Here is a 19,598-nt window from a genome sequence, read left to right as displayed (position 1 = left end):
AGACGTGACTTTCATCTCTTCCTCCATCCAGCTTCTTCTTGTGCTTGATGCTCGCTCATGAAGACGGTTGTTTTGTCCTCAGCGTCTAATACAGAGTGGTTGTTTATTTCATACATGTTGTATAAAATCTTTCTTTAACTGAAAGAAAGGATGCAGCTTCTCACAGCTTCCCAGTTTTCTATTGTGTTTAAATATATCTGGGTTTCTGAGAGTTGTCTGACAAAGCGACGCAGATGCAAAATGTTATGTTGAATTTACACATTTGATGAAGTACGTATTTCATTAGTGCCTCAGTGGAAAGCTTAAATCTGAGATTTATCAAATTATGCGGACAATAATGATGTGTGATGAGGTCTGGCTCATGGTTGCCGTGTTGTTGATCCAGCCTAAGTTGGGATGCAAATGTCCTGTGTTGAGCAGTTGATCAAACCCAGCAGAAGATACCTGGATGATGATCTCATGCAGCTCCACACTAAATGAGATGAGAGGAAATACATCCCTTAAAAGAGATCCCATAGGGTTGGAGAAAGTGGAATCTTACTTAGGAAGCACACTTAGCAACCTGCAAGAGATGTGCAAGGAGCAGCTTTATTTGTCAGAAGTAGAGTATTCATGAGGTTTGCATTTGTACTCAGTCGAAGCAGCACAATTCATTTCTGAGAGGAAAAATTATTAGAATACAGTATTTACGTACATAAACAATGTATTCTGTATCACGGACGGATGAACGGACAGGCAGACAGACAGATGGATGGATAGACGACGGATAGATGAATAGACATTGTTTTATAAATGTGATGCTTGGTAAAATGGATGCAGCGACAATCTGATCACGAACAGTAATTAACATATGAAATTAGCAATTTAGTATTTCCTTTTTTTGTGAACTGAGTTATGGTCAAACCTGTAAGATATTCAAATATAATTTCAACATATCATATAATTTATGCTGACATAAAATCCAAAATCCTTCGACAGCTGTATAGTTCCCCAGGTGTGGAAACCTTTCACAGTCATCCTCAACCCTAAGAAGCATGGACTGCTGAGACAGCTCTTGTCTGGAAATGAACACCAACATGACCAAGGATAAGGTGGTGACCTTTTCCAACCAGCAGAGGGCACTATCATCACCAATATCCATGGGGAGCCTGTTGAGCTTGTGTAAAAATACCTGGGTACCATTTTTGACAGTCTGATGAAATTGTCCGCCAACACAGAGGAGATGCTCAAAAGATGTCACCAGAGACTGTATCTACTCAAGAAGCTCAACTAACTTGGAGTAAGTAAGATCATTGTTCTACCACTCCTTCACCGAGAGCATCATCACCTTCTCCATAACTCCATAACTCCTGGTTCCAGCCCACCAGCCTTCAGAAGAGAAGCTGCCTGCAGAGGACTGCCACCATCTGTTCCAAAATTATTGGATCACCCCTCAGGAAGGTCTGCTGTTTATGAACACTTAAAAGGCAAGTTAGCTAACCAGATCATACAGGACCCTTCACATACTCTCTTTATCATTTGAGTGGCTTCCATGGTGTCACTGGCATCGCTGCCCTGCCTGATAGACACAGAGGGGAAGGGTTACCTTTGTGCCTAGGGCTGTCCAGCTCCTAAACTCACAGCCCCCCCTCCCAACACATAAACATTCACACCCCATACGCCCACCCCAACGCACACACTCATACATCCCCCAGTCCCATACAACCTCCTCCGTTTGCACTTAAAGACTTACCTACCTCAATGACCATTTGCAATTTTTTATTGCACACTCCATTACTACTTATTTTACCTTTTTATTTTATTTTACCTTATTATTCTTACTTACTATTACTCCTTCAGTTACTCGCCCAGGGTAAATTAAGTTGTTTTTAATTTGGATATGGAATTGGGTGCTTTGGGAGCTAACCTTGGTCTTGACTTTTGGGGTTACTTCAATTTTCAATTCAATTTTATTTATATAGAATCTATTACAATACAAGTTGTATCTAGGATCTTTCCAGAGATCCAGATCATGACTCCCGAGCCATTATTACATAAACAATGGCAGGTGAAAACTCCCCTAGTGGGAGAAAAAACCTTAAGCCAAACAGTGGCAAGAAAAACTCTTTAGGAGGGAAGAAACCTGGACAGATCACACCTTTAAGTTGTGGTGCAGAGATGTGTTCATTCGACATGAGCGCTGCAGCTACCTTCCTGCACTTAACATGTCGTTATTACTGAAGCGCTTCTGATGGCTTACTTTCCCAGCAGCATTTAATGCAATTGTTCCAGCCCAACCCTGTTAATGTTAATCACATCACAGACATTCCCCCAACAACAGCCACCATTCATCGTTAGACTGAAGACTGCTATTAACGCAACTGTAAGCCTGTAGCTGGGGAAGACTCAATCACAAAGAGATCCCTGGTCTTTTGTAATGCAGTTAGTGTTATTGGCCTGTGCGCAATGAGTGTTAAGAGCGCCTTAAAAAAGGTGTTAAGAGCATTTATATGTTCTTAGAAGGCTGTTATATAATAAAAGGATTATACTCTGCACTTTCTGTCTTGCAGACAGCTGGTGGAAGTTTGCATCTAAAACTTAATTTAAGAAATCTAACTCTTGTCTCAAACTTGTATCAAAGAGGCTTACCACAAGGCGTAATTAGTAATCGTAGACATCAGACATCAGACATCTAGACATTAGGAGTGCAAAGTGAGGAGTGTGAAGAGCAATAAAGGGAAAAGCCACCAGTTATGTCAAGTAATCATCATATAGCCATTATAAAAGATTAAACTTCAGAGACAAGATTGGTGAGTCAATTCCTGATTTTCCTGGCTACATTTGAAATTGTTCAGGCAAAACACTGAAGCTGAATTTGCCTGATCCATCTGTGTGGGGGTTGTGTGTCTTCCTCTTCTAATGCACAGCATGTTTTGAAGAACTTGAAGGAAAAGTGCTGGGTCTGTTCCTTGATGGTAATGAGTGTAAACTTTTGTAAGACGGCCAACGATGTGAATCGGTGTAAATTTAAATTAGAACAGAATTTACGTCTGCAGCTTCATAGCATTAACGTCAGCCCATGGAGCAACTTGCAGCATCAGAGTAAATTGCTTTTTCTAAGCTTCTGGCAAGACTCAAAAATGTCATGACACTGAAGTGATAGTGTGCATAGAGCTCCTAGTGACAACTCAGGATTATTATAATTGTGTGAGTGTACAGAAGGTGTATGTAATTGCAGAACATTCCCCTCTGGGGATGGTAATTGCAAGAAGGTAATTGCGGGGGATGGTAATTGCAGGACATTCTCCTCTGGCGAATGTCTCGCAATTACCATCTCAACTATCAACAGCAACTGACTCCCAATAGACACAACATTACATCTGTGGTCATGAAGAACCTTGAGAAGCTCATGCTGTCCTACCTCAAACCCATCACGGATCCCTTCCTGGACCCTTTACAGTTTGCCTACTGAGCAAATTGTTCTGTTGATGACACCATCAACCTCAGCCTCCACCACATACTCAGGCACCTGGACCAGCCAAGCTCCTATGTCAGGGCCCTGTTCATGGACTACAGCTCTGCCTTCAATACCATCATCCCCAACTTCCTGCACACCAAACTGCTACAGCTACACGTACCCAGCCCCATCTGTGAGTGGATCACTGACTTCCTCACCAACAGGAAGCAACAAGTGCGGGTTGGCAGCCACCTGTCAGCCCCTCTCATCACCAACACTGGTGCTCCACAAGGTTGTGTCCTCTCCCCCTACCTGTTCTCCCAGTACACAATGTTCTTCCTCAGACACCCAAGGTTTGCTCCCACTTCTACAGAGCGACCATTGAGAGTGTCTACCTCTTCCATCACTGTGTTGTACCCTGCATCCTCTGCCCACACCAAGAACAGACTGGAGCGCATTGTTTGAACAGCAAATCGTCTCACGGGCCTCGAACAGAAGAGCCTGTGTATGTTCTGGACAATGGCAGATCCTGGCAGAGGGGCAGGAGGATAGGTGGGGACCCAGCTCACCCAGCTCACTCCCTGTTCACTCCCCTCCCATCACGTCGCAGGTTCAGGTCCCTCAGAATCAAAACCACCTGGTACCTGAACAGGCCACCACCCTCTTAAATAAAGCCATCTCAGCCCCCCAACCCCACAGCTCCAAAGACACTTAAAGAACACTTAATAATAATTTTCATTCCTCCCATCCTATAAATACTTCTGGTCATTGTAAATATTACATACTTACATACATATTATATATTTTTTACTTACTTATTATATTTTTTCTATTTTCATTTCCATTTTGTTATTTTATTGCTCAGTGACGCTGTTTTTACCAGGTGAAATTCCTGTGTGCATTATACATTTGGGGAAATATTTCAGATTGGCCCCGGCCTCTGCTTCCTAGAGCTCTCATACTGATCTGGTGCTAAGAAACACTGGCTATGAACTCTCCTTATTAGAGGTTTAAAATTAGATTTTATATTCTGGGCTGAGGTCAAAGCTATTATGCTGCAAACATTAATTCTTTTCTAACTCAAAATTGCTTTGACTCATGTCACTTGGCTCCGTAAGAGAACATTACCATCTAGAGATAGACCTAGGGTTGCTTTGACTCTGGAGAATTCCTTTTAAATCAGGGATGGGTGACTTCAGTCCTCGAGGTCCACTCCTGCATGTTTTAGTTGTTTCCCCGCTCAAACATACCTGATTACATATAAATCACAGAGATGACATTTATCAAAATGTATATTATTTAAATCAATGTATTTTTTATTAGAAGCTTAACTTGTACATTTTCCAGTAAGAGGTCACTAGCAGCTAACAGAGCTGTGTAGACATGTTTGATAAGAGAGCTGTTGTACTGCGTCTCCTTGGTGTTCTTTTTTTAAATGTCTGGATATATATTGTGGGTCAGTGTGGGTCATATATACATATGTGTCTATAGTCTAATCTGACAAATATTAGAACCTGAGGCAGATTCTGTCAAAGACTAAAATCACAGCAAAGTACAGAAAGACAGACAAAGAAGGAGCCTGGTGCTGACCAGAAACTGCACTACTGCTGACGTGTAACCACACCACTACACCTCTCATACCAGTGCCTGGTTAAATTTTCCATCTACCTTCCTCATGTCACTCACCTGACTCAAAAGATGGTTTCATACCGCAGAAACATACAATCTCTCAGCCCTACACAGCTCTCTGATGAGGTCTGCTCTAACCTCCCTTCCCTCACAGACTTTTCCACATGATCTGTTAATGAGGCTACAGAAACACTCTGCTCCTCCCTCACCTACTCTCTGGATAAACTCTGTCCTCTGGTGTCCAAGCCAGCTGGACAGAAACCTCCCACTCCATGGCTCACAGAGGTTCTAAGGAACCACCGAGCTGGACTTAGGGCAGTAGAAAGAATGTGGCACAAATCCAAAGAGCACACTGACTTCCACTGACATCCAGCTTAAAGGCTGCCAAGATAGCTGTTCATGGCGTTTAACTCTCTTCTCTCTCCACCACCTGTCCAACCTCCTACTGGGTTGTCTGCAGAAAAGTTTGCGTCCTACTTTACTGAAAAGGTTGTTACTACGAGTAACCAATTCTCTGAGCCTGCCCTTCTCTGCCCACTATAACCTGCTACTGGCGCCTCTCTCTGCTCTTTCCGGTCTCTAAATGAGGACGAAGTCTCTAAACTTCTAGTCGGTTCAAAACCAACAACCTATCCTCTTGATCCTGTACCTACCAACATCCTGCAATAACCCACCACACTAGTGCCCACGTCTTCTGCTAGGAATCTTGGTGTCTTGACAGAACAAACGACACAGCTATTGGTTCAGGCTCTGGTCATGTCACGCATTGACTATTGTAATTCCTTGTTGGTCAGCCTTCCTGTGTGTTCAGTTAAACCTCTGCAGATGATCCAGAATGCAGCAGCAGTCTGGTCTTTTACTAACCCAAGAGAGCTCATGTCACTCTGCTGCTAATCACCCTGCACTGGCTTCCAGTTGCAGCGCGCATCAAGTTCAAAGCTCCCAATTCCAATTGTTTGGCTTACCAAACAATTACCCAGACAGCTCCTCAATACCTTCACTCCTTCATGCAGAGCCACACTCCCTCTCAACAGCTCTGCTCAGCCAGTGAAAGACGCCTGGTGCTTCCACCACAACGTGGCGTGAAATCAGTAACTACAGTAGACTCCATTGTTCCCCGATGGTGGAATAACCTACAAAACTCTGTCCGATCTGCAGGGTCTGGACCTACGTTTAAGAGCAAGCTAAAGGCTCGGCTCTTTAAGGAGCACTTCTGCATCTGTTAAACTTCTCCGCTCATCAGAATTAGTTAGAAGATTTCTCCAGCTGTTTGCATGACTCAGCATTAAGTAAGCTGCATGCACTTTTGACAAGATGATTGCATGATGGTGTCTTTTTAGACGTAGCTTTCTCGTATAAAGGGACTGTTGTGTTGGGCGGGAAGGGAACAAAAACATTTAAAAAATAAAAAATTCTAGCACTGGCATGGCAGCACCTGTGTCCAACTGGACTCACAGCAGTCTGACCAGCACTGATCCATGCTGTGCCCTCCTATGTGATTTCTTCCTTGTGGTGTTCTCTCAGGTGTAAGTCGCTTTGGATAAAAGTGTCTGCTAAATGACAGTAGTAGTACTATTAGTAGTAGTAGTAGTAGTAGTAGTAGTAGTAGTAGTAGTAATAATGGTAGATTGTGGTGGGTGATGTGTGTGTTATTGATAATCCATGGTGTTTTCACGAAAGCATGACAATGGTATTTTATTAAGACCTCGGGAAACTGTATATGTGTTTCAGCATTTTAATAATTAATTATTTTTTTCAAATGTAGCTGAATTATATACATTTTCAGTTACAGTATATATGCTCAGCAGAACCAAAAACAAGGATTATCCTAAAGTAAAACTCATCTGGCTTGAAACCTGGAAACGTCCACTTTTTGATTTCTATATAAATATATGCATAATATATAACATATATCATACAGAATAGATTTTATAAGGTGAAAAGTGTTTCAATGTATAAAAATACAGTACAGCCAAACATGTTAAAGACTGTTGCTGATACATAATGAGTAACGTCATTACTAATTATCAGCTTTGCTCCCACTGGTGCATAATCCCTTTATGACAATTACTACCAGTAGTCATTTCAGCATCATGTCTCAACTCACCAACTCAGAGCACAAATCTGTTGTCTGCAGCCATCACAGTTTGTAAACTCACTTGCGCTGTGCCCCCCAAAACATTATAAAATACCTTCAAAACTAAGGTTGTTTTCTTTTAGATGCAGCACTAAAGCTTGTCAAGCTTTTACTAACACACCTCAATGTATAGTGTAGTCCAAATGCCTGACACCTAGTCCAAAGATCTGATGTTATATTTGTTTTGAACTGAATACAAAATGTGTAACCATCAATGATAATATAAGCTCTACAATCTGAAAGAAAAACAAAAGAAACCCAGAAGTCTCCCTGAAATTAAAAAATCTTCTTTGTTCATTTGCATCAATGAATTTGACTCATCGCTGAACATTTGCATGTTCAGGTGCCTGACTGCCAGCAACTGGGGGTAGCTAAAAACAAGAGCCAATAGCAACAGCTAAATAAGCTGTTTGACATTGATTGGCAGGTTTTTCATGGGTCCAACCCACACCCTCAGCTTTCTGCTCCTCCCTCATACACATGTTCTGTACTTACTGCCAAGAAGCTTTGTTACAACAAAGACATAAATACCAAACACTAATTTCTTTACTTTTGTGCTAAATTTAGATATATTTCTTAGATATATGTATATTCTGGAACTATGACCATTAAATAGGTTTTCATGAGCATTTCCCCCATTTTGATGCAATGTAAGACCTGTAAACAGTCCTGGTTTCATGATCCACAGACATTTGCAGAGAAGCTTCTGGGGAACTTTTCGGTGGCAGTTCCGGTGTTTGTGGCAATGTCCTGCTTCGGGTCCATGAACGGCTCCGTCTTTGCTTTGTCAAGGTACAATTATTTTTTGTTTGTGAGATTTATCTCACATCTATTTTATATACTGTGCTTTACCTTCCAGCATGTGTGACAACTAAAACTGTGTACCCTTTGAAACTCAGAATCCTGTTTTTCAAAGTGACAGCTGGCCTTTATGTTTATGTCATGAACGTAGCACAAGATGGTAGGACTCAAATGCACGACGTGACTCACGTAACCGTAAAACAAGGTTTAATCCAGGCAAGGGTCAGTACACGGGAAAGCAGGCAATAAAGCAAAGGTATCCAAAAACGTGGGGCAAAAGGCAAAGTCAAAAAAGAAGCAAGGTTTGAAAATCTAAAAGACAATGACTATGACAGAAATGCTGTTAAGTGAACTATGAAGAACGACGAAGTGGCAGACTGATTGGACCCAGGTGTGGGAGACGCAATCAGGGATCAGGTGGACACAGACTAGGAGGGGGCAGGGCAGACAGGCACCTAAGACAGAGACACAGGTGAGTACTACAAAATGAAATAGGAAGACGAGACATAAAACATGAGGGACAAAATGAAATACTAAACCCAAAACATGACAGTTTAACTCCCCCTGTGTACATGCTGATGTATCCATCCATCCATCGTCAGCCGCTTATCCATTCCCGGGTCGCGGGGGCAGCAGTCTCAACAGAGATGCCCAGACTTCCTTCACCCCAGACACTTCCTCCAGCTCTTCCGGGGGGGAGTCCAAGGCGTTCCCAGGCCAGCCGAGAGACATAGTCTCTCCAGCGTGTCCTGGGTCTTCCCCGGGGTCTCCTCCCGGTGGGACATGCCTGGAACACCTCCCTAGGGAGGCGTCCAGGAGGCATCCGATACAGATGCCCAAGCCACCTCAGCTGACTCCTCTCAATGTGAAGGAGCAGCGGCTCGACTCCGAGCTCTTCCCCGGTGACCGAACTCCTCACCCTATCTCTAAGGGAGCGCCCAGCCACCCTGCGGAGGAAACTCTTCTCGGCCGCTCGTATTTCGGTCACTACCCAAAGTTCATGACCATAGGTGAGGGTGGGAGCGTAGATTGACCGGTAAATCGAGAGCTTAGCCTATCGACTCAGCTCCTTTTTCACCAGGACGGTCCGGTACATCGACCGCATAACAGCGGACGCTGCACCGATCCGTCACCATGTATCCTTTTTTTTTTTTTTTTATCCACGATTTTTCCCCATTTTTTTTTCACCCAGTGCTCCTACCTAAGTCAGTCCTGGGCATTGCTCACCATCTACCAACACCAGGAGAGCCATACTGAGCTCAAGTGTCCTCCTTAACTTGAGGAGTGAACTGGCCGCTTCTTTTCAGACAGGGTGGGGTTTCTCTGGCCGGACGTAGCGCGTGGAAGGATCATGTTATTCCAGCCAGATCCTTCCCACCCCATCAGACGCCCCGGTTGACCAGAGGGGGCATGTTTAGCCCAGGACTGTTGCATGTTTTTGTTGCGTGTTTTTTGCATTTTTCACCCACAGCGTCCCCCACCAGGACCAATCGAACCCGGGACCCAGGACCTGCTAGCTGTGAGACGGCTGCACTACCAGCTGAGCCACCGTGCCCCTCATGTGTCATTCTTTTAATCTTAATTGCTACCACCACTGTGTATGTTAAAAAAGCAATGAACACCAGTAGCATCTCTTGTTTACTTGGTTCTTCTTCTGTTTCTTCTTTTCCTGCCTTCTTCTTTTACATCAAAATGTGCATTACTGCCACCTGGTGGCAGGCTGTTGTTATGCCACAGTCCTATGTGAACATGGGAAGCCTTCATTTCAAATTTAAGGCCCAGCTCTGAGGCCTCATTCTGAGACCAGCCTTAATTTCTTACAGCTGGCCGCATTGTTTGAAACAAGGGAAATTAATGAATGACGCCAAAGCCCAGCGGGCTTTGCAGCTTATTGCCCTTAGAGGTGTCAAAAGGGGGCAGGATAGAGGTCACGCACGGACAGTAAGGACAGTGAATTGGTCCGGAACCAGGAGTTCCAAAAATCCCAGGACGCCGCCATTTACCTCCAGGACATCTCAAAGTAAGAGGCTTGTGTCTGGGCAGAGTTAGTTTAAAGCGGTTAGCGTTGATTGTGTTTGCTGTTGTTTGTTTGCTTATTACTGTGTAACGCGCTGACGGTCTCTCATGCAGACTGACAGTCATTACATTTGTGTATTATATTCTTACGAGCCCGTGTAGGTGCACCTATATAACGTGTTCTCTCACTACCAAAGTGGTTCAGGCTCCTGTTTCCCTGTCAAGAGCTTAGAGCGGGTGTGGTGGATTCAGCTCCAGACACTGGCTCCTGAGTGGGAAACAGCAGAACAAGAAAGGTGCCGGTGGTGAGAGATCACGCCAGGTTTTTCCTCCCCTTCTTACTAACCCACACAGACAAGTTATTATCCCGGCCATCAGGCCTCCAATACTTTAAGTTAGCACTGGGTGAAGAAACCTTCCGCTGCAGTTTTGAAAAGCGTGTGTCCACTATCTCTCTTGAGGTGTTGTATTATGTGACGTGACGTTCGCCATTTTGTTTTAGGTCCACGTGATGGGATGTTGTTCTGACACACACACACACACACACACACACACGCTGACGCACACACACACATATGCACTGACACCCACACACACACACACACACGCGTAGATGATCTGAAGTTTGTGTTTACTGTTAGTTAGTTGTTGTTTATGTGTAGTTTAGTCATCAGAATCCAAGTGTTGTTTTATTGTCTTTTAACACATGTGTAAATACATTCTGATTAATTTAAATGAAAGAAGGTGTTTGTATTTATCTTATACATATTTTTCACAGCTGCTGGTTGCAAAGGTCTCTGCTCGGACTCCTTCCTTCACTGTTATTCGGTAACGCCACCCCTGACAACAGGCTGGCACATATGGAATAAAAGCTACTTTGAGACTGATTTTGTTGTTCAGTTATTATTTTCCTGATAAGTCAGGTGGTGCCCCGTTTTGATTGATTCATTTTGATAATTCATTTTGATAAGTAACCTTCTTTATTAATTATTCATATCTATCGTAAGATGATTATTAATAAGTCTTTAATAACTGAACTAGCACCCCTTTTCGTGGCACAACACTATGTAATTTTTTCAGTCAAAGGTTCTTTTGTGGCGCTGAAGTGGCCGAGGACATGGTTGACCGTGTTAGAGGTTCCTGTCTGGCGGGTTTACTCTGAATCCCGGCTGTTGTGTGTTTACTAGAATGTTCTACGTTGCGTCACGTGAAGGCCAACTCCCTGAGGTCATGTCGATGATCCACATCCGCAGACATACTCCACTGGCTGCTGTCCTCATACTGGTCAGTTTACTGTAATGAAAATAATAGAATGACCACACTGAGAAACTGTTCATTAGAAGATGCTGACAAAGGGACAAGTATTAATGCTAAATGTGTGTGTGTGTGTGTGTGTGTGTGTGTGTGTGTGTGTGTGTGTGTGTGTGTGTGTGTGTGTGTGTGTGTGTGTGTGTGTGTGTGTGTGTGTGTGTGTGTGTGTGTGTGCATGTGCACAGTACCCTTTGACCATTCTCCAGATATTTGTGGGAGACATCTACAGTCTGTTGAACTTCATGAGCTTTCTGCGGTGGCTATTCATTGGAGTGGTGGTTCTGGGTTTGATCTACCTCCGATATACAAAGCCTGATCTCCCTCGTCCCTTTAAGGTCAGTGTCTTTACATGTGCACACACCAGTAGCTGTACCAAATCCTACCTGGATCAGGCTTCAAATGTTTAATTAAAATGTACCTTGATCCTAATGTTGTAGATTGTATTAAATTTGACGTATTGCTTGAGGAGGAATTAATCAACCTTTTTTCTCTCTCGATGCCGTCCTGTATGGAGATGAGGCTTATTTCCTTCTTAAACGTAGCCTGACCTTGTTTCCAGTATTACTGATGAGTAAACAGGCATTAAGTAAAGGGGACCTATTATGGCATTTAATGTATATTTTAAACAGGCCTTGAATGTCTTAAAAACAATCTAAAGCTTGTTTTTTCTACATAAAACAGAAATTCCGCCTGTGGGCCATGTCTCTAGTTTTACCGCTTCTAGCCTCATTTTCCGTGAGTGATTCTGAGAGGAGGGGGGGCTATGCTAATGAGGCTCTGCGCTGATTGGCTGCTTGAATGACGTGTAGCAGGGGAGGGAACAAAGCCTCGCTCCGGGGAGAAGAGCCGGCTCCGCACACAAAGCGTGTCCCATGCGAGGGAGCTTCGGCGACAAAATAAATTCCATTGCTTTATTTTTTTTGTATTGGACTGTCCTAACTGGCCGCGAGTTTAACGGTTTCAGTGTGGACAGAGAGCGTCCGATGTCACGCAGCTCGACGTGATAGTCGGACGCTCGCATTCAGTTATGACACAGTGTGGGATCTTAAAGCCTGAATTACGGTTCTGCGTTAAATCGACGCGTACCCTACGCCGTAGGCTCTGCGTTGGTGTAACGCAGAACCATAAATCAGCCTTTAGTCACTTCATCTTCACACAGGAAGATTTAATTGAATTCTAAACAGTTACACCACAGTTATTTACTCCGATTCCTCATCATTTCATTTATGTTACAAGACAAATTAATCATGTTAACTGTAAAGAAATCACAACACTGAATTTTCACAAATGGCAACTTTATTGTTAAAAAAATGAAAGAACATAAGTTGTATATAAATAACATTTATGCACTATTGCTGGCTCAAGGAATGACCATGCATCTTCTGAAGGTGTCGTTGAACAGCTTTAGGTGCTTGGAAGATCTGAAACCATAAACAGAAGAAAAATGTATTACTAATAGAGCTCCAGTGTTACCTAACGAGTGAGTGGCTCCGTTAGGTAACACTGGAGCCACTGGAGCTGCTCACCGGTCCGGTCCGGTTAGTGGCCCCGGTGCTCCGGAGCTAAGCTAAATACTTAGCCCATGCAAAGGTCATACTTGTAGACAAATATAAATAACATTAAAAAAAAACTTACCGCTGACTCGTGTGCAGTTGCCGGGTCCGTGTGTTGATGCAAACCCTAATTTTTACTGTCCCCTCGCTGTGGAAACAGTCACCGCTTCTAAACAATGGCGGACGCTCCAGCCGGCGGAGTTGGTTGTGGGCGTTGTTTCAGCAGCGGAGGCCGACCTATGGATTCTCCTCGTTACTGAACGGCTCGTAGAAGTCACATGACACTGGAAGATTCAGCCGGGCGGGGTGAACAGACCCTGCAGAATTTCGTGTCTTTCCATCTTTTCTGTGTTGGCAGGCTGAGGGGAGACCCTTTTATATGTTAAAACAAGAAAAAACGTGTTTTTCATAATAGGTCCCCTTTAAGTAAATATGACAAATTTGTCTTTTATAATTCCGATTCGGCAACATTTCAAGGTGCTGCGTAATAAACATTCTTACTCTGAAACTAACAGTTGTTTTTTCCCTGCTTTGAACAGTATCCTAGCCATTAACTCTGCATTTACTTAAGTTGGCCAAAGAAAGAGAAAAAGTCTATACAACATGCAGTTTAATGACTGTGTGTTTGTTGTGTGCAACACAGTCAAAAGGGGTTTACATGGCATGGTAAAGCTTACTACTTCTTTCATCTTGTCACAGGTCAGTTGGTCCCCAGTAATAATCAGATCACTGCATCTCATAAATGACAGTAGTAGTAGTAGTGGTGGTGGTGGTGGTAGTAAGAGTAGTAGTAGTAGTAGTAGAAATAGTAGTGGTAAATGGGCTAAAACTCACCAAATAATGGCCAGACCCCATAACACAACAGAGGGAAAAAAGGTGGGAAGAAAACCAATGAGGTTGCCTCATAATATGGAAATCAAGTATTGTCCATGTCTGTTGGTTTAATAAATGAAACATTTTACAGATTTTTTCTTACTTTTAGAGCGTAATCCCTTTAAAAGTAACCTGTACAATTATTAATTGCCTCATTTATTTATTTATTTACTTATCTATAATCCTGAGTATGTTTGCATTCGACATCTATCGATATTTCATAGTAAGAACATTTTTTTTTTTTTTTTTTTAAGAAATCCCACATTTCTATTTAGTTTATAACATTAGTGTACAACTTTCCATCGTAGTTGGAATGAATTGCTCAGTTCAGACAAAGTGATTCCTTGCGATGAGGATATAGTTCTCCCTGTTCTCCCTTGCCCAGATGTGGGCCACCAGAGCTCCCATCTGGAGCCAGGCCCGAGGGTGGGGCCTGCTGGCAAGCACCTGATGGCTGTGCCAGGGCCCATTGGGCCCGGTCAGGCAATGCCCGAAAATGCAAAAAGGGTTGCCCTTTCCCATGGGCTCACCATTTAGCATGCACCTAACTTGCAGGTTGAGGCCAATGTGGAACTAAGCTTCATTGTAGTTCCTCTGCTGGCCGCTGAAGGCAAGCTGCAAAAGCAAGTCCGTCTCCACTGACCTCCATGTCCAAATTTACAGCAGAAATAAACATATTTGCACCCTGGTTACAGACTTGGTTTGGTCTTAATGTTTGATTTCACATCCATGACAACTCCGAGGGCGGTGAATTATTTTGTACCACATCAGCAGAGTTTATATAAAGCAATAAATGTATCTTTACTACACTTGATTGACTGTCGGCTCAGCCAACGGCTAGTCATTAAAACTTTGTCAATCGTAATCGTCATACTACTGCGCCTAACGAAGTAATCATTATGTCTTGTAACTTATGCAGAGGTCTAGATGCTCCACAACAGTCTCCAGCACTTTCCCAGACTTTATTAGTTTGTTCAAGTCTTTGCCTATAATACTGCACCCTCTACCGCAAACCTATTAAAGATGTGCATTATCATCTTAGTGCAAACATTCAAGGTCCTAAGCCCTTTCCAAGAAGTACAGTAAGCTTTACCATGCTACGTAAACCCCTTTTGATGATGCAAATTTTATTAACATTTTATTTTGATATTTAACAAGCCAACTAGAGTAAATGAATGCTACTTTCAGTACAACAAGAAATAATACCTAAAAGATGATTTGCATTGATACAGTATACTACATCATTCTTGTCTCATCCACAGGTCCCGCTCTTCATCCCAGTGGTGTTCTGCGTCACATGTTTTTTTATGGTCTTCCTATCACTCTATTCGGACCCCTTCAACACAGGAATTGGATTTGCCATTTCTCTCACCGGCATCCCTGCATATTACGTTTTCATTTACTTCGACAGCAGACCAAAGTGGCTTCAGAGGACTATAGGTAACTCATCATAACATCATCATAATAACAAACTTCTTTAATGCTGGTACACTAAAAGTTCAGGATCAGATTCAAGGTATACTGCCACAGGAAATGAGAGTTTTGCAAAGTGATTCCTCTGTGTTCTTTGGACGCTGCTTTTACATTGTTGTGCAAGCGTACATCATTACCTCAAAAGAAACTCTTGAATACGTGGGAGAAGGTTCATGATTTCTTAGGGTATTTTTGCCTCCAACCACCTTTTCCTCTTTTTTAGACTATGATGGAGAATAACATCCTCATTGCTTTGACAGTGTTGGGAATTTAAGAAGTGATATTCAGTGACTGTTCTTTAAATTTGTAGACAGGTTGATATTTGACTCATCAGATCATTATTAGTTGTTTTTTTATTGGTCTAAAAGGTCTTTTTTTAGATGAAAGTAAATGGGAAAGAATGGCCTCTGATTGGCCCCTCTGAGAACGGCTGTAAATTAACATGGTGGGAAATAAGAGATCTCAGTCTTATTTATGACTATATGGGGAGTTCAGGGTGAAGTCTCAAGTTTGAAACTGTTCATCAAACTTTCATCACATATGCATCGGAGGAAGATCCCTCAGGCGGTGATGTTCTCACACATTTCAAATCCCTGTGGCTCTAACCTGGAAAACAGCTGCCTCCCACTTCTTCTCATAATTTCAGATTTCTCTCATTGACTAGTATTGGCACAGCATTGGCACATTAATTTTACATTTTTAAGATATGATGATGAAAAAAAGGAAATAAAAACACATCAGTGACGATCCAACACATGCGGGCATCATCAGTTATCCACCATCAGGGCGAAATAGGAACTCTAACTAAAAAAGAACTTCTTCCCCAGAGCAGTAGACAGACCGCACGTATGCAGATTTGCACTGTCTACCTTACTCCCTTTGCCCCTTAAAAAGTTGCTTGGAAGCAAGTTGGGGGATGGGACAAAGAGAATCCCAGGCTGGGATTTGAACGTGGGCAGCCTGCACGAGGACCATTACCTCTGAACATGGTGCACCTGCTCAGCCAGGTTACCTGTACGGCGGCCTCTTCAAACTTCAAGCTGAAATCAAATTTAGCCTCTCGTGCTGAACACCTCATCACCAGTTTGATGTTTAAAGATGAACGCCTGTATGACGATCTGAACATTTCACGCCATCTCAATAGTTCCTCCTTTTATTTACCTGCTATTATCATCTGTCAAGTTGTAAAGGAAACAGCCTTTGAGCAAATATGAATCTAAACAAATTACAGTCACAATATTCAAACTACAAAAGAAACTGTTTTTAATCAGATGGTTATGAGTTGTTATCATACTGTATTTTTCATTGAAAGTGCAAATTTTTAAAAATAGATGTAGTGAATTTGAGTAATTGGAAATGTATAATTTATTGAATGTCTTGCTCAGATTTATTTATAACAATTCTAAATATTTCATGGACCATCATGCTCTGCAGCTTCTAATGCACTGTAGCTTTAAAGATAATCCTTCTACAGAGGATCACTCACTTTAACTTTATCTTAAAGATGAAAGTCAGTCACAATACTATGCACAGATACAGTATATTGTGATTCACTGTAAAATTCACTTTTAGTTTTTGACTCAAACATGCTTCTGAGAAAACAAACCTATAAAAAATTAAGAACGTTTAAAAAAGTTTTTTTTTTCTGTTTTCACTCCCTTGTAGTGTTTCAGCCACTGCTCTGACTCTGGTTTGCTCCTGTTTCTTCTCTTGAAGAATACATTAACTGCATTCGGCAACCAAATTTCACGCTATAAACATGTAATGAGCAATATTTGTGAGCTAAGTGTGAGCTGGCCTTCATCTGCACGTTGCCTAGAAATGTACCACGACCTACAGTATACATTAAGCAAGTTCAAGAACGAGCCCATTCAGCTCATGCCTCAGCTTGGAAGATCGAAACATCACATATAATGACTGGAAAAAGCAAGATAGAGGTTATTACAGAGCAGAAGAATGGTCTTGGATATTAGGCTACCTATCAATAAAGGTTTGGTAATGCAATGTCAAGACACTGGGTCTTGGGGATGCCCGGCCTGAAAGGAAGAAGAAGTAGGCGGATTCTCAGTCTGGTGAACAGAGATCACCAGACTGATATCATTAGGCGTCACGTTCGCTAGGGGAGCGCCATCCTCACAGCTCAGTGGAGGGTGCACTTACCAATGAATTGGTTGCAATTCACTTCTTAGCCAGTCATGTGTTAACTCACATATGAAACAAGCCTGGGAACAGCAACATCCATCCATCCATCCATCCATCCATCCATCCATCCATCCATCCATCCATCCATCCATCCATCCATCCATCCATCCATCCATCCATCCATCCATCCATCCATCCATCCATCCATCCATCCATCCATCCATCGGTTCAGAATTACTTCATAACTGATGAAGTGATAGATCAGTATGGTCAGTTTAAAGATAATCATGAACTAATAATTACCTAATGATTAATCTATGTAGGATCTTCCAGTCCTCTCTCTGGTAACACACAAATGGTTAATGTTAGGAAATTAATCATTACCTATCCAGTCATTTGTGGTTAGTTAAAGGAGCTTGAGGCAGGATTGAGCAAGGATTTATAAAAAAAATCCGTATACGTTTTAAGTTTTCTAGTAATAATGTCAGATGAAGCGTTCCAAACCAAAAAGAATGAGTCCTCTAGTGTATCTCTCCGTTGCCTTGAACAGGCTGTGTGCTGCAAAATGTGCTGCAATTCGGTCCCGAATTTCCCGCGCTGTCCTGTGGATGTGACATCACATGACGCTGCATGTGCGTTCTCCCCGTTCTCCCGTGCCGGCTTCACTGTTGGCTGCAGTACCCCCAACGGCCGTCGTGGTGAAGGGTGGTGCTAGAGAGTCATTTCTTAAAAGGAGCCTCATGCTCCTTTAAATTGACTCAATATTTAACTTTTACTTTTCTTACAACCGACTTTAAAACGTAAAGATTATCTAATGGTTAAGTATTGGTTAGTTCCTTTGGTTAGTTCCTCGTTTGTCTCCAATGAAGCAACATTTACCAACCATGACTTACCCAACCCCACTTGGGTTTTTGATGATTAAGTAATGTTGGGGTTGGTACTGGTAATTAGCAAACATTTTTTTGTATCTTATTGCAAGGTGTCACTGCAGTTTTTATTTCAGCTGACACACCAGTTAAAATGATTCTGATTCAGCCGTCCTGGCAAACAGGTGAACGGCTCATCAGCCTGTGCACATCTTTGGTCGTGGGTGGCAGTTCCACTGCAGCCAAAACATGCTCACTTTTAGCTTCCTGTTTATGTGTTGGAGCTTATTTGATGCTCTATGACTTTGAAACCCTCCTCATTTACTTTCCTTATTCCCTTTTTATCCAGATTCCTTCAATCGAACTTTGCAGATAGTCTTGGAAGTGGTCCCAGCTGACCAGTAATGCCATTCTGGTTGTTTGCTGAGCATGTACCACGCACCAGCAGACGGAGGCTGACTCACAGTAGATTCATTAAATTCACAGTAACACAATGGTCAAGTCCAGAGACTTTTTATACTACTTTTTATGTACTAATAAAAATTTAAATGGGTTTTATTAAAGTATGAAGCTTTTTATGTAGATGATGTACACAATGTTCTAAATCTCTGTCTATTACCACAATAGTGGCATTTTGATATTTGTTTCAAGTTTCAAGTGTTCTACAAATGAAATGTATTGTTGTAATAATTATTATTAGTAGCAGTAGTAGTAGTCTTAGTAGTAGTAGTGGTAGTAGTAGTAGTAGTGGTGGTAATAGTAGTAATAGTAGTAATAGTAGTAGTAGTAGTAGTAGTAGTAGTAGTAGTAGTAGTAGTATCATCCTTATAATTATCATCAAATACTGTCTGTACTAAAGTGTTTTTAATCTCTTCCTTTATACTAAGCTTTGTGATGTTGATGTTGGGATACTAAGAAGCCACACTGATGTTTGAGGCTTTTCTGTGGATACATTTTAAAAGATATTTGAAAAGAATAGTGAAATATGTTTACTGTATCACAACTCATTTAACACAGAGCCAAGTGGTCAGACAGATACTCAAAAATAAACTGCCTTAATACAACATATCCCCTCTGCTTCATTTATTTACCTTGACTCTCTTTACTTTTTGACCACATCAGCTAAACGTGTTGCATGCTGTCTGGCTGGTACATTCACAACGGTTGGCCAAAGCATTCCTAACCTGCAAGGAATTATCAGCTTTATTGATCCTTCTAATTAGTAGAGAGACTGTCATTAGTGCCACGGCTGCGCCACGTGGCACTCCTCCTCCATTGAGCTTCGCAATGGAGGAGGAGTGCCTCGTGCTGCGCACGAGGCACTCTTAATATTGCTCAGGCTTATTATATATTCTTCCGTA

At 42.2% G+C, this 19,598-nt stretch overlaps 1 protein-coding gene across 2 annotated transcripts in view; it reads left to right on the top strand.

Annotated features, from left to right (window-relative positions):
• slc7a11 (solute carrier family 7 member 11) overlaps positions 1-19,286 on the top strand; it is a 59,931-nt gene extending 40,645 nt beyond the window's left edge. The window contains exons 8-12 of one of the 2 annotated variants that reach the window (XM_061725908.1): positions 7,891-7,994; positions 11,207-11,303; positions 11,516-11,665; positions 15,019-15,196; positions 18,587-19,286. In XM_061725908.1, coding sequence (XP_061581892.1) covers positions 7,891-7,994; positions 11,207-11,303; positions 11,516-11,665; positions 15,019-15,196; positions 18,587-18,642 — 585 coding nt within the window. In that variant the 3' untranslated portion in view covers positions 18,643-19,286. The remainder of the gene's footprint in view (positions 1-7,890; positions 7,995-11,206; positions 11,304-11,515; positions 11,666-15,018; positions 15,197-18,586) is intronic. The other variant, XM_061725909.1, reaches the window with a different exon arrangement.
• Positions 19,287-19,598: the final 312 nt, after the last annotated feature.

The sequence above is a fragment of the Cololabis saira genome, chromosome 7, assembly GCF_033807715.1.
Source record: "Cololabis saira isolate AMF1-May2022 chromosome 7, fColSai1.1, whole genome shotgun sequence".
In the NCBI taxonomy this organism is placed as follows: domain Eukaryota; kingdom Metazoa; phylum Chordata; class Actinopteri; order Beloniformes; family Belonidae; genus Cololabis; species Cololabis saira.
This window is presented reverse-complemented; position numbering and strand designations above follow the sequence as displayed.